Below are 16,094 nucleotides of genomic sequence, written 5' to 3'. Positions count from 1 at the left end.
CCAGACAGGCACACACACACACACACACACACACACACACACACACACACACACACACACACACACACACACGCAAACCTCTAGCTCTGTCGGCCACTCCGCTGGGAGGAAGCGACAGGTCATTCTGGTTCACATGAGAGGAAACCTATTCCCATTCTGTGCGCGGCCCAAAGTCAACCTTGTTTTCTTTGCCGTTTCTTTCCGCTCTCCCTCGCTCGCTCGCTCTCGCTCTATCAAGGACTTGGGAGGACGCTGAGCGCTCCAAGTCCCCAAACGAGAGAAAAAACGAGCACATTTGTCATTCTTCGGCCCATTGACTCTTGAGCCTTGCCAACCAAAAGAAAATAAAAGAGCCGTTTCGGAATGGGTCGGGATGTGACGCAAAGCCTTTAATCGCACCATAACACCCGACACACTTTGGACCGCCGTTGACATCACCGCCGTCAACAAGTTTTCCCCTCGTTTCTCTCTCACGAGGCGGACCGCGTTCGGAACATGCATGTGGGCAGATGCCAAAACAAACACGTGTGTGGATGCACACACACAAAGACACACACAGACACAGACAGACGTGCGCACAAAAACACACTTGCACTGGAAAACACAGACACACACACACACACACACAGACATGTGCGCAAACGTATGCGCCAACACATGAACACACGCATATACATAGACAAATGTATGCGCAAAAAATAAAAACATGCACGTGTGTAGATGCGCACGGACAAGCACACCAAACACACACCGCACACACACCGCACACACACAAAGTCCAGTTTCTCTGTTTCTAAGTCTGGTCTGTCCGGCCCCTGCAGGATCCAGAGTCAGACCCCAGAGTCTGAGATGGATAACTACGCGACGTTCGTGGGCGAGGCCCTGGACAAGACCAAGTGCCGGGAGTGCGTGCCGTCCTGGGAGGAGATCCAGATGCTGATGAGCAGGCAGGAGATGCTGTGCACGGTGTACTACCCTGGGTCAGGCTCCTGCCAGCTCTACATCAACTCCCACACCACCGCCAATGAGGTTTGGCCGCACTTCACTATTTCCGCCTTCTCTTATATTCATATCCCCGTCCAAGGTCCATGTCCGTTTCAAATGTCCTTTTTAGAACTAGACTTACCTTTGCTGCTTTTAGGTTTATGATCAGTGCTGTGATCTTCTTACATTATGTTTGTATTCTAGAATTTTAAACGTCTGTGTGTGTGTGTGTGACTGTGTGTCTGTGTGTGTTCTGTGTATTGAAAATAATCCGTGTCCCTTCCTTGTCTTTGGTCAGGTGCTGCGGCGGATGCAGGAGAAGCTCGGCCTGCAGGAGAGCAAGAACACGTTTGCGCTGTTCGAGCAGAACGCATTGTGGGAGCAGCCCGTGGCCGGCGGCACGCTCATCGCCGACATCCTCACCAGGTTAGAAAAGTGACTCAACACATTGCACCCCAAAAAAAGAAACACAAATTAAAAAAAAAGCAAACCGACCGGTTACAAGGAAGTGACGAGACGTTACAAAAAAGGGGAGGACCACAGGGCCAAACGCGCTGCAATAACACTCACTCAATCAATCACTCGCACACCCCTGGCTATGTGTCACATGTGAACATAGTGGCGGATTGTGTCTCAATCGCCCCCCCCCACAACCCCCCGGACTCTCAGGCCACAGATTAACAGCCCTCACTAGCTGCGGCCGTTGGCCTTGCCCACCTCCTGGTCTTCGGTCCAACGCGGACGCTGATGGGAAGTGTGTGTTCATCCACAGCCGGTTCGGCCTCCCCGCGCCGCCAAGGTGAGGGCTGATGTCATTTACCCCGCCGACACTGCTCCACATGCGGGTGATAAGGCATTCTTTGGGAATGAAAGGGTTCCGTGTTGCCCCGTGGGTGTCGACTTCCTCGCAGCCTTGAAAGAGTGACAGGGTAAACATTCAACTTGGCAAGAACGAAAATCCCCTCATAAAGAAAAAAAGAAAAAAGCCATAACAAACCTGGCTGTTGTTCCTTCCCCGGTGGCAGACATTTTTGGATCTGAAACCTGCAGAACCAGTGTCTGCATATAACCCATTATACACAATAAAACAGAATTACATATTTGCGATTGCGTCATGTGGGACAGGATGGGGTTTCTGGTTTGAAAGCCCAACATCGCGATGCCCGGAGTGTCCATCCCTGGGCCTAAACCCCCCCTACCTGCCCATTCATAACATCACAAGAAAAGGCCTTTCTGGACAAGAGCCTCGGCTGAATGACTTCATTGTGAACGGTGGTTATTTCCTTCTTCTCCAACGCCCGTGCCTCCCCTGTTCCGCAGCCTCTCCAGCAAAGAGTCGGAGGCGCCCTGCCAGTGGAAACTTTGCTTCAAGCTCTACTGCCTGCTGGACGCAGACGGCATATCGCTGGAAAGCATCGAGTATCTCTTCCTCTTTGAACAGGTAATGCCCTCCTGACCGGGGTTTGTTACCGGTGACTTTTCATAAGCATTCCAGCCCCCCCCCCCCCCCCCCCGGTCTGACTTTGTGTGTTGTTCTGGGAATCGGACGATAGAAGAACTTGACCTTGAACCCCTGAAGCTGCGAGGTGGTCCCCCCGAGAAGACCACCCTCGCACTCTTTCCCTCACTCACTCGCTCACTCTCTCGTTCCATCTCTTCCTCCCCTCTCTCTGCTCTCTCTCTGCTCTCTCTCTCTCTCTCTCTCTCTCTCTCTCCGTGAGTTGCCATAAGACACAAGTGGGTCGCACAAGTGCTGTTAATAAGATTACTGTTTAACAACCCCCCCCCCCAAACGCTGCCAAGAACTCATTGCTCATATTTCTTAGCATGATTGGACATTTTACGCAGGGCTCATTTAAGTCCCGCTGGCAGCAATTGTAATAAAATGCCGTGCTTTGTATAAGGCATGACTAAGAGAGTTGGCTGTAATAAAGGGCGGGGGGAGAGGGAAGGAAGGCAGAGGGACGAGTGGGAGGAAGCCAGTGCTGGGGTTCATTAGAGCGTTTTCCCCCCCGAGGGCTGTTGTAAAAAGAGGTGGGGGTTGAAATAAAACGGGGTGCGGTGAATTGGCGGAAAGAGGTAAAGTGGGTATTATTGGGAACACCGCTGGGCCGTTCGTTAACTCTCTTCCGCTCTCTCTGCTCTTTGTCTTCTTGCTCTCTCTCCGTGTGTGTGTGTGTGTGTCCGTCTGTTTGTGTGTGGGTTTCCGTGTGTGTGTGTTTCTGTCTGTTTGTGTGTGTGTGTGTGTGTGTGTGTGTCCGTCTGTTTGTGTGTGTGTTTCCTTGTGTGTGTGTGTGTGTGTTTCTGTCTGTTTGTGCGTGTGTGTGTGTGTGTGTGCGTGCGTGCGTGCGTGCGTGCGCGCCACAGTGTCACGAGATGGTGGTGCGCGGCCAGCTGCCCGCCGGCGAGGAGGACCTGCAGGCCCTGGCGGCCCTCCGGCTGCAGTGCATTGTGGGGGACTTCAGCACCCACGCGCCCTGCCCGCCGCTGGACCAGCTCTTCCCCAGCCACGTGGTGGAGGCCCGGGTGCTGCTCAGCCTCTCGGCCGCCGCCACCGCCGCCTCCCGCGGACCCCCGCCCCACTGCCAGCTGGCGGTGGCGCCGGGCCTCCTGGCGGGGGCGCCGTGGAGCCAGACCAGCGCCCACAAGCAGAAGGTGGAGCAGGACCTGCGCCTGCGCAGCTGGCTGAAGGAGGAGGCGGCGGCCGTCATGAGCGCGGTGGTGGAGCGCTGGAAGGGGCTGGCGGGGTACAGCCGCGCCGACGGCATGGCGGCGTACCTGGCCATCGCGCGCCAGTGGTCGGGCTTCGGGTGCACGCTCTACGAGGTGGACTTCTACATCGTGAGTGGGACTTGTTGCGCGCGCATGCACGCACGCACGCACACACACACACACTCATGCGCGCATGCACAGAGGCAGGCATTTAAACAGCGGTTGTTTACATTTACATCCTGCATTCGTGTTTCTACCGCTAGTGCTAAAATACGATAAACAGTTACTTAATGAATCCCAGACAGGAAATTTGGTATTGTGTCGGTTGTCGTCTGCGGCGAAACCCACATTTCCTGTCTGGGGAATTTGATAAATAACATCTGATCCCAAATTAATTAATGCCTCCGACAAAGCCAATGCCCCGCAGCCGAATGTTAAATAAAAAACTCACAATCGACCCAATGTGAGGGGTATAGTTAAAGGCAGATGGAGCTCCTTCAGACACAACCAACACTCAACGCCATACTTCTTGATATTTCCCCCCCTCACCCGCTTTCCATCTCCGCAGAGCTCCACAGGGAGCTTCTCCCAGAAGCTGTGGCTGGGCGTGGCCGCCACCTCGGTGTCCCTGTACCGCCAGGGGGAGGCGGAGGCCCTGGAGTCGTTCCCCTACGGCCAGATCTGCTCCTACGGCGTCAAGGACAGCAACACCTTCAAGATCACCGCCGGGGACAGGGATCTGCTGTTCGAGACCACCAAGGTAGGCTATAGTTGACCCCCTCGTTATGGGTTCAGCGGTAGAGGAAGGGGATGGGATGGGACCCGGAGCGGCGGCGGTGGTGGTGGTGGGGGGGGGCTGAATTGGAACCCACCAACCAACAACACCGGAGGTAATAAATTCAGCTGACTGCAGCTGGTTAACACCCCCCCCACCTCCGCGCCCCCTCCCCAATGCATGATAACTAAACTGTCGGGGCGAGCTCTGAAAAAGCAAGCGCTGCCTCTTCCGCCGTTTGGCTTGCAGCTCTGTGGCCGACTTTTCTTAAATAATAAAAGCCCCGGCTTGTTAATTTATCCTAAATGCAGATCTCACAACCTGCCCCTCTGGCCACTGTCGACCCGAACTGAACCGCTAAACTCCGGCTACCATGCATAAATTGTGACAGGCGGGGAGATGAGTTTTATTGCAGTGGTTATATTAAAATATTAGCCAAAACATTTCTCAGAAACCGGGGCATTCTCCCGTAAGGGACGTGCAATTACGGGGGGGAGAACAAATCGCGCCTTTCACACAGCGCACACTCGCTCGCATCTTCCCACGTCGAGCACAAATCGCTTCTGTGATCGCTCATGGAAAGCACAAAAGTGGCTTTTATTTCTTTTATCGCTGTGGGGGCCAGCAGGGCAAACCGAAGGGCGGTTCAGGCTGGAACCCGGCCTTTTTATGAACCCCAGCCTGGAGTAGCCGGGTCACCCGGGGGGATAAGCGTCTTGACAGGGGGTTGATTATGGTTGAACGTCGAGGGCACGGTCGGCTTAAACAGTCCCTGTCTCCGAGTTTGCGTTCATATTTTTTTGTCTGTCCTGCTCCCATGAACTTTGGGAAGGCGTTAAGTGGTGCTAGACCGAGGGTGCCCGTCGTCGTGACAGCCGACTGTCCAGTGACTTGTCACTTAACGGCAGAACAACAATGGCTGACAGGCGGCCCGGGGGGAGGGGGTTGAAATCCAAAATAAATGTGTGTGTGTGTGTGTGTGTGTGTGCGTGTGGTTTCCTTCAGTGCGCCAAGGCACACTGTCCCCGACACTGTGTTCCAGCAGCTGGATGACATCATCATCTGTCCAAAGTCATCAGTGACAAAACCAGACAGACACTGAGATGGGCCACCATACTGACCATAGCCTCTCTCTCTCTCTCTCTCTCTCTCTCTCTCCCTCTCTGTCTGTGTCTCTCTCCCCCAGCTGACTGAGATCATGCAGCTGATGAATGCCTATTTCAGTGCCATCCGTCGCCAGCGGGGGAAGGGTGGAGGCCGGGGGGTGGGAGGGGAGGACGGGGGCATCGCCATCCCGGAGAGCACGACGACGACGACGACGACGACGACGGAGGTGGGCTTCAACCACCTGCACAACCCCACCTTCCTGGAGCTGCCCTCGCACTCGGTTTGATGAAGACCCCCCCCCCCCCCACACACACACACACACCCCACAATCCCAATCCCCGACACACACATACACACCCAGACACTCCAGCCCAGGCCTCCCCCCCCCTCCCTCACCCCTCCTCACCCCCCTAGGCCCCAGGAACCAGCGCCTGGCTCTGCTGGGAACGGCACGGCAGCCAAAACAAAGAGAGGGCTGTTTTCACTCGCCGTCCGTGAAAATAAACCCTCGCCGTGCTTTCCAGCGAAGGGAGCCTGGGCGACGGCTGGGGAAGAGAGAGGGGGGGGGAGAGTGGGGGGGAGGGAGAGGAGAGGGTAAAAGGGAAGGCGGTGTGTGTGTGTTTGGGGAGAGGAGGGGAGGCCGTTTGGCGAGGGGAGGCCTCAAGCCCGCAGAAACCAATGTGGTCGCTGATGAGGTGTCATGAGCCTGACCCACCTCTCGTCCCCCCCCCCCCCCACTCTGTCCTGTCACGCAACCTGTGTTACTGCACACACACACACATGCACACGCACACATGCACGCACGCACACACACACACACACACACCCCGTAGTCCGCGGCGATGTGAAGACCATCGTGACATGGTAATACTGCCATCTGGACACGGCTTAGGAGGGAAAGACTCTTTCTCTGCCTCCCTACCTCTCTATGCCTCTTCCTCGCTCTCTGGGTCTCTCTCTATCGCTCCCCCCTCTAAATGCCTTTTTCCTCACTCTGCCTCTCTGGCTCACTCTCTGGCTCAATGTGTGCCATTCCGACATTGCTTTTCCTAGAAAGGCGACCCTCCCTCCCCCCCCCCCCTTCCTCTTTCACTGCTGGAATAGTGTTGAGAAGAAGTTTGCCTCAACCCATGTCCCAACCCCCCCTCTTTCCCTCGCTGAGATTTATCACACACAAACACGCACGCATACACACGCACACATGGACAGCAACACACATACGCGATCACTCATTCACCGCCCACCCCCCCCCCCCCCCCCTCTTCCACCACCGATCCCTGACACACTCATCAGAGACCCGGGGGCTCAGCTCATGAGAGCCCCAGCCCAGGCTTGCATTACCTGGAACTGTTGATGCAGCAGCCGGCCATGTGAACTTGGAACTGCAACCAGATGTGGAGCTCATGCAGCTCAGTCACTTTGGCTGCGCTCGCCGTATAGACTCTGTCCTCCACCACCATCGCCACCCCCTCCACCAGCACCACCACCACCTCTCTGGGGACTATTAGGGAGAGGGGTGCGTGCAACGTGCATGGATGTTTTGCGTGTTTGAGTCACGTGACTCCTGTGCACATGCGGAGAGAAGACGGAGAGACCGTGCCTGGCCTGTGTGTGTGTGTGCGTGTGCGTGTGCGTGTGCGCGCCCCCGTGTGTGCGTGCGTGCGAAAGAAGTGAATATACTGTAGGCACAGCGTTATCTTCGCCAAAGACTCTGACATGTCGCTCAGTTGGGCTTCTCTACTTAGCTGCAGCTTTCAACGTGAAAGACCACAAACAAACTAACTGTTGGCTGTTTGGAGAATTCTGTTTTAGTTGTTTTTTACGTCATTTGTCTTTCATGTGTCTAATGGCAAAGCGTTCGATTGACTTCTGCTCCTCATTAAATGATTTTGGTTTCGTAAGCAGGGGGTTGTTTGAAGCTGTTGAGATACCACGTTAAAAAGCCCGCCAAGGAATGTGGACTAAAATTTTGGGGGGGGGGGGGAGAGAGAGAGAGAAGCTTGACGATGTGTACTTATCCCTATCCACCGTTGTTTTTTATTTTAATTCTGGCCATTGAATTCTGTTCTTGTGTTATTTATGTTTAGACATTAACTTTGTATATTTCTTTCTCTTTTTTTTTTTTTTTTTTTTCCTGTCTTTTTAAAATGTGGATCTAGATGTATTTTCAATACTGGCTTATGTTGCTACTGGTACCAGAACTATAGGTACTTTTCTCTTTCTTCCAAAGCAGGTAATGAATGTGTGGAACCAGGTTAAACGCACTCACAGATCCCTTCCCTTGTCAGTATGGACACGGCGGCTCTGCTCCTCGTTTCTCAGTCTGGGTCTTTCAGTTGGACTCCTGGAGCACACGTTCTGCCATGTCACGGGTTTGATCATGGACCAAAGATGGATGTCGGGACACTTTTTATATAGAAAATGCCCCCCCCCCCCCCCCCCCATAACTGCTCTTCCTACTTTATTTCATGTCATGCCCCTTTACTTTATACTCCAATATATTTTTGACAAAAATGTAGGGAGATCCACCTGTATTTGTACAACTTTTGTAAGACTTATCTGAGTATCTCAGATCGGAAATTGATTGGTATTTTTGGGGGGGGGGGGGGGTGGGGGGGGCAGGGAAATTGTATTTTAGCAGTATTATCTGATCTACGGCCCTAACAATCGAACCAGCCACCCTCCCTCCAGCAGACTTGTCCACTCACAGTGGCTGACTGTCATTGCAAAGCCAGCTAGCGCTAGTTTCTCCTGCCATCCTGCAGGCCTTTAGCTTTCTACTGCAGCTGCAGGCAGCTCTGAGCTACACACAAACAAACACACGTGACTAAGGACAAGAAAAATCAGAGGTTGCTGCTTTATCTTCAAGCTTGTTTGTATGCATGGTACTTTTTTTTTTGTATTTTACGTTATGTAACGTGTGTATTGTTAATTGCACTATTGTTTTAGCTAACTTGGAAGTGCAATAAAAACTATAAATACTGTATGTAATTAATAAATGAGCACCATTTTACCATATCCTTGCAAGTCTTTTCCTTCCTTAACAAAAGATCATGTGCTTTCCAGGTGGGTACACTCTGGAACCATCATGCCCCAGCATTGTTTCTATCTGGCACTTCAGAGGGCTACGGTTTGGGTTGAGCTAGTATGGCTCCAAACACTACCCACTTGAAAGGCTTCTCTGGTTCAAAACAATGGCTGGGTGAGCAGGCGTTGCCAAGTGCCACGGTGTTCTCCTGTGGTAATGAGCCTAAACAGACCTGAAGAAACAAACTACTTGGCCAATAATAACACAAGGCCACTTTAGGTTGACATTTCACAACTGGGATTGAAGAAAACTGCTGGCTGATCCGAGCATGTAACCCTCTTTAACAGATACAACCCAAACTATTTAGTAAAAAAACAACTTTTATTAAGTATATTTCACACAGGTCCAACAGGCAAAGCAACATGGTATGTACATTTTGATGACCTTAGAGCTGACTGGTTACTCTTTTCGGTCATATTTAGATACAGGCACAATGAAAAACAAAGCTCAGACTTTTGTACAATCTCTGTTTTGAGTGTCATTGCAATTTAACCAATTCATCAGCATTGCAGTTGCATTGAATGGAAACACCCTTGAGCATGTTTAGCCCCGAACCTCTGAATGTTTTTCAAAAGGCTTTTGTGAGTGTGGACCCTCCCAGGAAATGTGATCAACCATCGTGTCATAAATTCTGTGGATGGCATAATGAAATCTGATGATCAGTGACACAAAGCACTATCTAATTCCACAACAAGGGGGCAAATTACTGTCTAGGTTTTGAAAGGGTGGCAAATTTGCAGTTTCACAACCACAGGGATCGAATACTGACACAGATACGTTCAGAAGTAAACAAGAATCAATGCAGAGGAATCGATCACCTGACTACACTAATGGCAGGGTTGCTTTTGGGGAGTATATCGGGCTTAGTTTTGACCATTCGATCTACTGATAAGCATTTCAATGTCCAGATACACGCCATGCAATAGAAAACCTATAGAGATGAGATGGCTGGTGTTTGTGCAATTGGAAAACGTGGGTGCCGTTGTATCTGGAAGGCGAGACTGACACGGTTTTGAAAACCCTAGTCTTGGCAAATACAGGATCCTGGGGGGAGAAAGAAACTGGTGTTGGGGTAGCTAGATGAGAACTTGAGCACAGGCGCTCTCATTGCTCCTGTGTTCCCCAGGATATGTAGTCTGGTTTGGTGGCTGCACTGTATTCATCGATCAGCTGCTGGACAACCTCGCGAGAGTTGTCCAATTCATCAAAGTTATCCTTGAAAATGTCTTCTTTACGGAACTGCTCCAGGAAGGCCTCCCGCTTCCGCAACTTGTCGTACTGCCGGCACGTCCGCTCAAACAGCTGCAAGGCAAACGGGTGGATCGTTAAAAAGGCTGCTTTGATTGGATTAAGACTCACTTCATAAGGTCGCTTCGGATAAAAGTGTGCTCAAACAATTAAACGTCATGTTTATTACGGCTAAACTCAAGTGGATAAACCTAAAATAAAGTGAGTCAGCCTCAACATTGGAGTATTTACTAAAGAGTCAACACTTAAATGACCTTACTAGAAAGATAATGAAGAAAATACTACGTTAATCCCCTAGAAGAAAAGACAAATCACAAAAGAGATCCCCCTTTTGTGGGAGGCGACTTACAGAGGAGATGCTGGTGTGATTGGCCATCATGAGGCCGCTGACACGGTGGGCCGAGGGCAAGTAGGGAGATTTCCTGGACAGGGCCACCTGGATGCTGGCCGGGCCCCAAGGGATGAAGTTGGCCAGCTTGCGCTCGCGGATCCTCTGCAGACTCTTGTGCACCTGAAGACACCATAAAAACAAACCCCGTCCGTGAGTTGCCCTCCTGTTCACAGACAGTAGTGGAACCCCCCCCCCCCCCCCCCCCCCCGCCGCGCATGACGGAGCAGAAGGAAAACGCACCTGGGTGGGGTCCACCTCTCCCTGGATGATGTTGAGGATGGCGATGTAGCAGTGGTTGGTCTGCCGGTCCCTCCCCGTGGACACCATGACGTTCTTGGGCTGCAGTAGCCTCCGCATGACGTCCAGCACCGTGGTCTTCCTCACGCTGGCCACCTGGGTCAGAGGGAGGAAGGGGAAGACGGTCACACAACCGACCGGACTGGAATGCTCTGCTCGCAATCGGCTCAGGTTGTTCACTATCGCTGCTATTTGGCCATTTTGAGGACATTTTAAAATCAGACACAAAGTTTCTTGCAGTGAATACAGATACATGAAAATGAGCAGGGACCGAGTGAGAGATCAAGGATGCCCATGGGTGGGTCTTGGGGGGGAAACCCCTGTATCCTTTGGATGGGTGTCCACCTCCCTAGCCAATACACGACACCACTGATACTTTGGATCCAACCAATTTAAATATCACTGGGAACCAATAACCTAATCACTGCTGTGGCTACTTTGAGTGAAGCCCACAAAACAGTACTAACCGATTGGTCAGTAGTGAGGGGTGTGTAGCCCGTCATCAGGAAGTGGAGTCGCGGCGTGGGGATGAGTGAGGCGATCAGGCCAATCAGGTCGTTGTTCATGTAACCCGGGTAACGCAGGGTGGTGGTGCTGGCGGACATGATGGTGGAGACCTGTGAGTGACAACGTTACGTTAGAAACGGCTTGATTGAGTGTGACAACTTTAGCTGGAAGCTACATTGAAAGAACAAAAGACCACCAGTTCTTCACAGCAGCCATCAGAAAACGGTCTCAACTACATAATGTCTAAAGGATCAAATCCTATCCACCTCAGGCCCAAGCATAGATTTGTTCTTGCATAATCAATTTGGTCTGGGGAGAAAAAAGGAAAGAAAAAAAAAAAGGCAGAAAATCTAATTTGGAGCTAAAACGAACTGGCTGTAGAAAAAATGTGGTGCAAGTGAATTTGTAAGGGAATTTGAAACTATGCATGTCTGCATCGCAACACACACACACACACACACACACACACACACACACACACACACACACACACACACACACACACACACACACACACACACACACACACACACACACACACACACACACACACACACACTTCCGTCTGACAAGGGACCGGCCAAACTAGTTTCGAGGAAGAAAGAAAAGACAGTCATTCTTGTCACGTGCAAGGCGGTGTGGCTGAACTCCAGACTTCAGGTGCGTCTGTGTCTGTAGGCGTGCCTGGGGCCAACACTCACCAGCTGGTTGATCTGGGAGAAGGAGGGGTTCTGGATGTGTAGCCTGTCGGTGGCGATGCGGTTGAGAGCCGTGTTATCCAGCACCACCTAAGTGACAAACACAGCAAACATTCCGCGGGAATTCAAGGAGACGGAAGGCCATTGAGCAGCGTACAACAAGGGGGAAACGGCCATGTGGCGTCGAAGAACCAGTGCAAAAATAAAAGGAGGGAGAGGAGGGTATTTTAAAGCAATGAAGGCACTGAAGAGAAGCTCTTCAGTGGCTACACTGTGGGCCTGTTGTTTGGGGCCAGAAACAAACACAAGAGGCACACTGTACGGCGGGGCCCACAGGGGCACCGATTCTTTGGGACAAATTCTATTAGCTTCCTGGCTAATTGAATCAACATGAGGGCCCTGAGAGGGGGCCCTGGAGGAAGTAGGTATTAGAGAGGAAACATTATTAGAGAGTCTGAGCGTCGTTTTGTAACACAATCAGCACAAAAATTTAACAAAATTGAGATTTCATCAAAAGTAGGCAATGCCACAACACTAGGGCTTGCCTTGTTATATTGGACGAGCCATACCAACCCCCTTTTGGAGGAAATTAAAAGAGCAAATGTTTAACACATTTTACTGAAAAAATGTTTGTTTTTTTGCTGCATCTATTTTACCAGACCCAAATTTGACACATTGCTCCATACACATCATTAAATATGGATATTGATAGATTTTCACTTTTTTTTGTAAATGTGCAAAAAGGAAAAAGGTTTCAGCGTAATTGTGGAACCGTTTAAATATTAATAGTGTTGACATCGATGACAAGCATAGCCACTGATGGAAAAGTTATCAAGCACTACCAGACTACTGATTAATGGCTAGTTACTTTTCCTTTAACCAGGAAGGTAGCCTGTTACTTATCTCTTTGATTGACCTTTTGAACTTTGAAATTCCAAATAACATATCCAGTATATCCATATACAACTCAACTAATCTCCAGGCAGTAAAGCAACTCTGAGGTTAATACCACTGTGAACGTCCCCTTCTCTCGCTGTATCTTTAATCGAATCACAACGGGAGCAGCATCATCCTTTTCCGTGTAACATCACGGCATGATTCTACCAGGAAACTTCATTGAACCCTTTCCCAAGAAGAGAGGGAGACACACAAACACAAAGTTAGCGCGTTGCTTGCATACCACGCAGTCTGCGTTCTGCGTGAGCCTCTTCAGGGTGAGCAGGGAGTTGTAGGGCTGGACCACCACGTCACTCATCTCATCCTGGTTGGGGAACACAGAGTACGTCTGCACCAGTTTCTTGGGGTACCTGAGGATGGGGTCACAGGGGAACGGTTCAATTGAATATGAATAGATCAAATCATTCGAATGAAGACTTTATTTAAAGAAGAGTAGAGCAGTTTGGTGACTGCAATTCAAAGTGCATATCACAGAACTACACAACAAGGGAAATGAAGGGCTTAAAAAATATATAGCTTTAAATAACAGTTTAATGCATTCTAGTGTCGTTTTTTTAATTACTTTTAGACATCAAGTCAAACACTATGGTGTGTGCATATCTGCCGACCTGTCGTTGAGCTTCTCCAGTAGATAGGATCCTAGGCCCGAACCGGTTCCTCCAGCAATCGAGTGGCACAGGACAAACCCCTGAAAGCACAAACGGCTCCTTTATCCTCTTCTGTTTGAGGGTTAAAAACGTACAGGCGGCTATATGCGTCGTGTGTGGGTGTCAAATTGCCCCCCCTTCCTAGGCGGTTGAATAAATGGGCGTGAGGGCCCCACCTCACAAACAGCCTCCCTCTCCCACCCGGGAGGGCCCAGTAATACCTGCCTTCGGCAGGCGACCGGCTATTATCACCAGCCCTCCCACACACCACACCCTGCCAGCACACACACACTTCTCACACACTCCCTCTCTCACACACAACCTGCCTGCCTACCTACCCTTCTCTCTCTCTCACACACACACACACACACACACACACACACACACACACACACACACACACACACACACACACACACACACACACACACACACACACACACACACACACACACACACACACACACACACACACACGGCTCGCTCAAAGGGGAAGCCGGAGTGTTGTTTTATGGGTGGCTGCTGGCTGGCAAAAGTAGAAGAGAACTTCAAACCCAGTCTAAGAATAGTGCTACCAAGGGTGACTGCTGGGGCTTCAGTGGGTTGAAGAAGGCAAACGTGGACAGGAAGGGGGTTCTGCGTAGGTGCACTATAAAGGTGGTTCAGTCTATCCACAAGAACACATGCATTCTGCTTAAGGTTTGCAGGAGGATAGGACCTAATAGAAAGTAGTGAAGAGAATGGTGGAATCATTTTCACATTTCACAGACAATCCACAAGGAGAATCTGCGTGACTCCTTGGATGATGGTAAAGGGATCTTTGAAGTGAGAAGATGCTTTCTAACCAAGACATTTATTCCACGATGAGGTTTAGGCAACTTAATGACAGAGTAACCGTGGTAGCCAATCTGTTTAAGGTAATCAGTTATTTTGACAGATTCATACTGAACTCTAGCTAGCTGTTTTTTTAGTTATTGATAAACCCACATATAACTTATTAATGATGCTGCTATGCTACGATAATACAATTTTTGCCATTCCACATACCCAGGTTGTTATACCTTTGCTAGGCGAACGAGATCATAAGAGTCATTGGACCTCACCTCCAAACTGTCACTACCATCTGCCTCTCGGTCAATAATATCAAAGATGTCTTCGTGGATTTTTTCACCCTAAGAAACATTTAAAAAATATTAAAGACAAATTAACACACAAAATAACAAAATACATTTTCTTTCGATTTCGGAATGATGGGTTCAGGGACGCCCGCTAGGCATCTTGTAATTGTCTGGGTGTTACCTGGGAATATCCACTAGCCCAGTTGTTCCCTGCTCCCCCTCCATGCTCGGATAGGTAGATGTTCTCTGGGTTGTACAGGTTGGCGTAGGGAGAGTTCAGAATGGAATGGATCACTCTGGGCTCCAAATCCAACAGGACAGCACGTGGTATGTAGTGTTCGTCGTCGGCCTGTGGGGTAACAAGGACCGGTCAATGCGTCAAGTGAAATGGATGGACGCGACAGTTGCTCCATCTAGTGGCACAGGCTTGAGCTGCACTTTTGGAGAAGGCAGGCGAGTCATGCGCTGACTACTATTTAATAGCATCCATTATAGCAAATACTTTCTTTAATTGAATGCAAGATAAGCAACCGCTCCAGGTCAATGACAAGCCTTCTGGTAACGCATCTTTTTTCCTCAAAGACCATTTTAGATGCACAGTACAATATCAGGATGCTTGGCCTACCTGATAGAAGAAGACATCCTTTCGGTCGGTGCCCTCAGTGGCAAACTCCTCCACAATCCCTTCTGGACTGATACCATGTTCGGCACAAAGCTGCTTCCAGAACTCGAAACCAACTATATAATGCAAAAGAGGATATTATTGTACCATAACATCAGCTCGAGTCATTCAGCTAATCCAAACTATGTTAGTTTAACGTTAACGACGAAGAAAAAAAGCAATATGAAAAAAGCAATATGAAAAAGGATCCCAGTGAAATATCAATAAGAAAATACCACACTTAGGTCACACAATATCCACGGTCTCTAGTGTGGACCAACATCTAGCCTCACATGTAATTCAAAACTACTAAGCCAGCAACTAGCTAAGCCAGGCCAGGTTTGGGTTGACAACCAAGCATAGGGAACCGATATTCTATAACTTATAAGTTATAACCGATTACACTACCAAATAGCTGCCGTAGCCATTAAAGATGATCATTGTAACGTTAGTCAAGTTAGAGCTTCTGCGCAACTAAGCAGGCTAGCAATACAGTGGCTAACAACAATAACGCCCTAAAGCTTGTTTCACTTAAAACATACTTTGATTTCCACATTGTCCTAGCTGCAGAGTGATGATTTCCCGCGGCATGTTATCCTCTGTTGATTCTCCAGCCGGCTGGCTAGCTAAAAGAACTGAAGAAAAGGCAGTTTTCAACACCAGTAGCAGCGACCAACAGCCCCGTTTCGTCTTCCCGCTTGGTAAGGACCAGTACTGCGCATGAACGGCAGGGGCGCGTTCCAGTTAGCCTCGCAAACGAAACATCGCAAAAGGAACGGGTTAACCAACAGCGTGGCTGGGTCAAAACGCGGCGTACAATGCGTCACGGAACGCTCCCACTGACGGGCGAATGCATAGGCCATGGAGAATCTGATTGGTTAAGACCGCTCTGACACGTGTTTGC

The 16,094-nt window shown here is 50.0% G+C and overlaps 2 protein-coding genes across 2 annotated transcripts in view; one reads left to right on the top strand and one right to left on the bottom strand.

Moving 5' to 3' along the window:
* plekhh3 (pleckstrin homology, MyTH4 and FERM domain containing H3) overlaps positions 1 to 8,596 on the top strand; it is a 36,316-nt gene extending 27,720 nt beyond the window's left edge. The window contains exons 8-13 of the mRNA XM_030381382.1: positions 822 to 1,029; positions 1,283 to 1,410; positions 2,305 to 2,425; positions 3,352 to 3,825; positions 4,265 to 4,456; positions 5,658 to 8,596. Coding sequence (XP_030237242.1) covers positions 822 to 1,029; positions 1,283 to 1,410; positions 2,305 to 2,425; positions 3,352 to 3,825; positions 4,265 to 4,456; positions 5,658 to 5,864 — 1,330 coding nt within the window. The 3' untranslated portion in view covers positions 5,865 to 8,596. The remainder of the gene's footprint in view (positions 1 to 821; positions 1,030 to 1,282; positions 1,411 to 2,304; positions 2,426 to 3,351; positions 3,826 to 4,264; positions 4,457 to 5,657) is intronic.
* A 372-nt stretch (positions 8,597 to 8,968) lies between these two features.
* Positions 8,969 to 16,029, bottom strand: tubg1 (tubulin, gamma 1). The gene is made up of 11 exons (XM_030345692.1): positions 15,733 to 16,029; positions 15,155 to 15,267; positions 14,711 to 14,878; positions 14,515 to 14,583; positions 13,373 to 13,452; positions 12,988 to 13,114; positions 11,811 to 11,897; positions 11,070 to 11,219; positions 10,546 to 10,698; positions 10,264 to 10,425; positions 8,969 to 9,968 (listed from the first exon to the last, which is right to left on the bottom strand). Exons 1-11 carry the CDS (start codon positions 15,779 to 15,781, stop codon positions 9,771 to 9,773), a joined length of 1,356 nt encoding a protein of 451 aa, XP_030201552.1. The 5' UTR covers positions 15,782 to 16,029; the 3' UTR covers positions 8,969 to 9,770.
* Between the last annotated feature and the right edge of the window lie 65 nt (positions 16,030 to 16,094).

The sequence above is a fragment of the Gadus morhua genome, chromosome 2, assembly GCF_902167405.1.
Source record: "Gadus morhua chromosome 2, gadMor3.0, whole genome shotgun sequence".
Lineage (NCBI taxonomy): Eukaryota > Metazoa > Chordata > Actinopteri > Gadiformes > Gadidae > Gadus > Gadus morhua.
This window is presented reverse-complemented; position numbering and strand designations above follow the sequence as displayed.

Excerpts from the sequence above, each read along its gene's own strand:
- tubg1 (XM_030345692.1), bottom strand. The coding sequence starts at position 15,781 with ATGCCGCGGGAAATCATCACTCTGCAGCTAGGACAATGTGGAAATCAA. Across the intron at positions 11,220-11,810 it reads TCTCCCAGATCAACCAGCTG|GTCTCCACCATCATGTCCGC; the intron begins GTGAGTGTTGGC and ends TGTCACTCACAG. Across the intron at positions 10,699-11,069 it reads CCCTCACTACTGACCAATCG|GTGGCCAGCGTGAGGAAGAC; the intron begins GTTAGTACTGTT and ends CCTCTGACCCAG.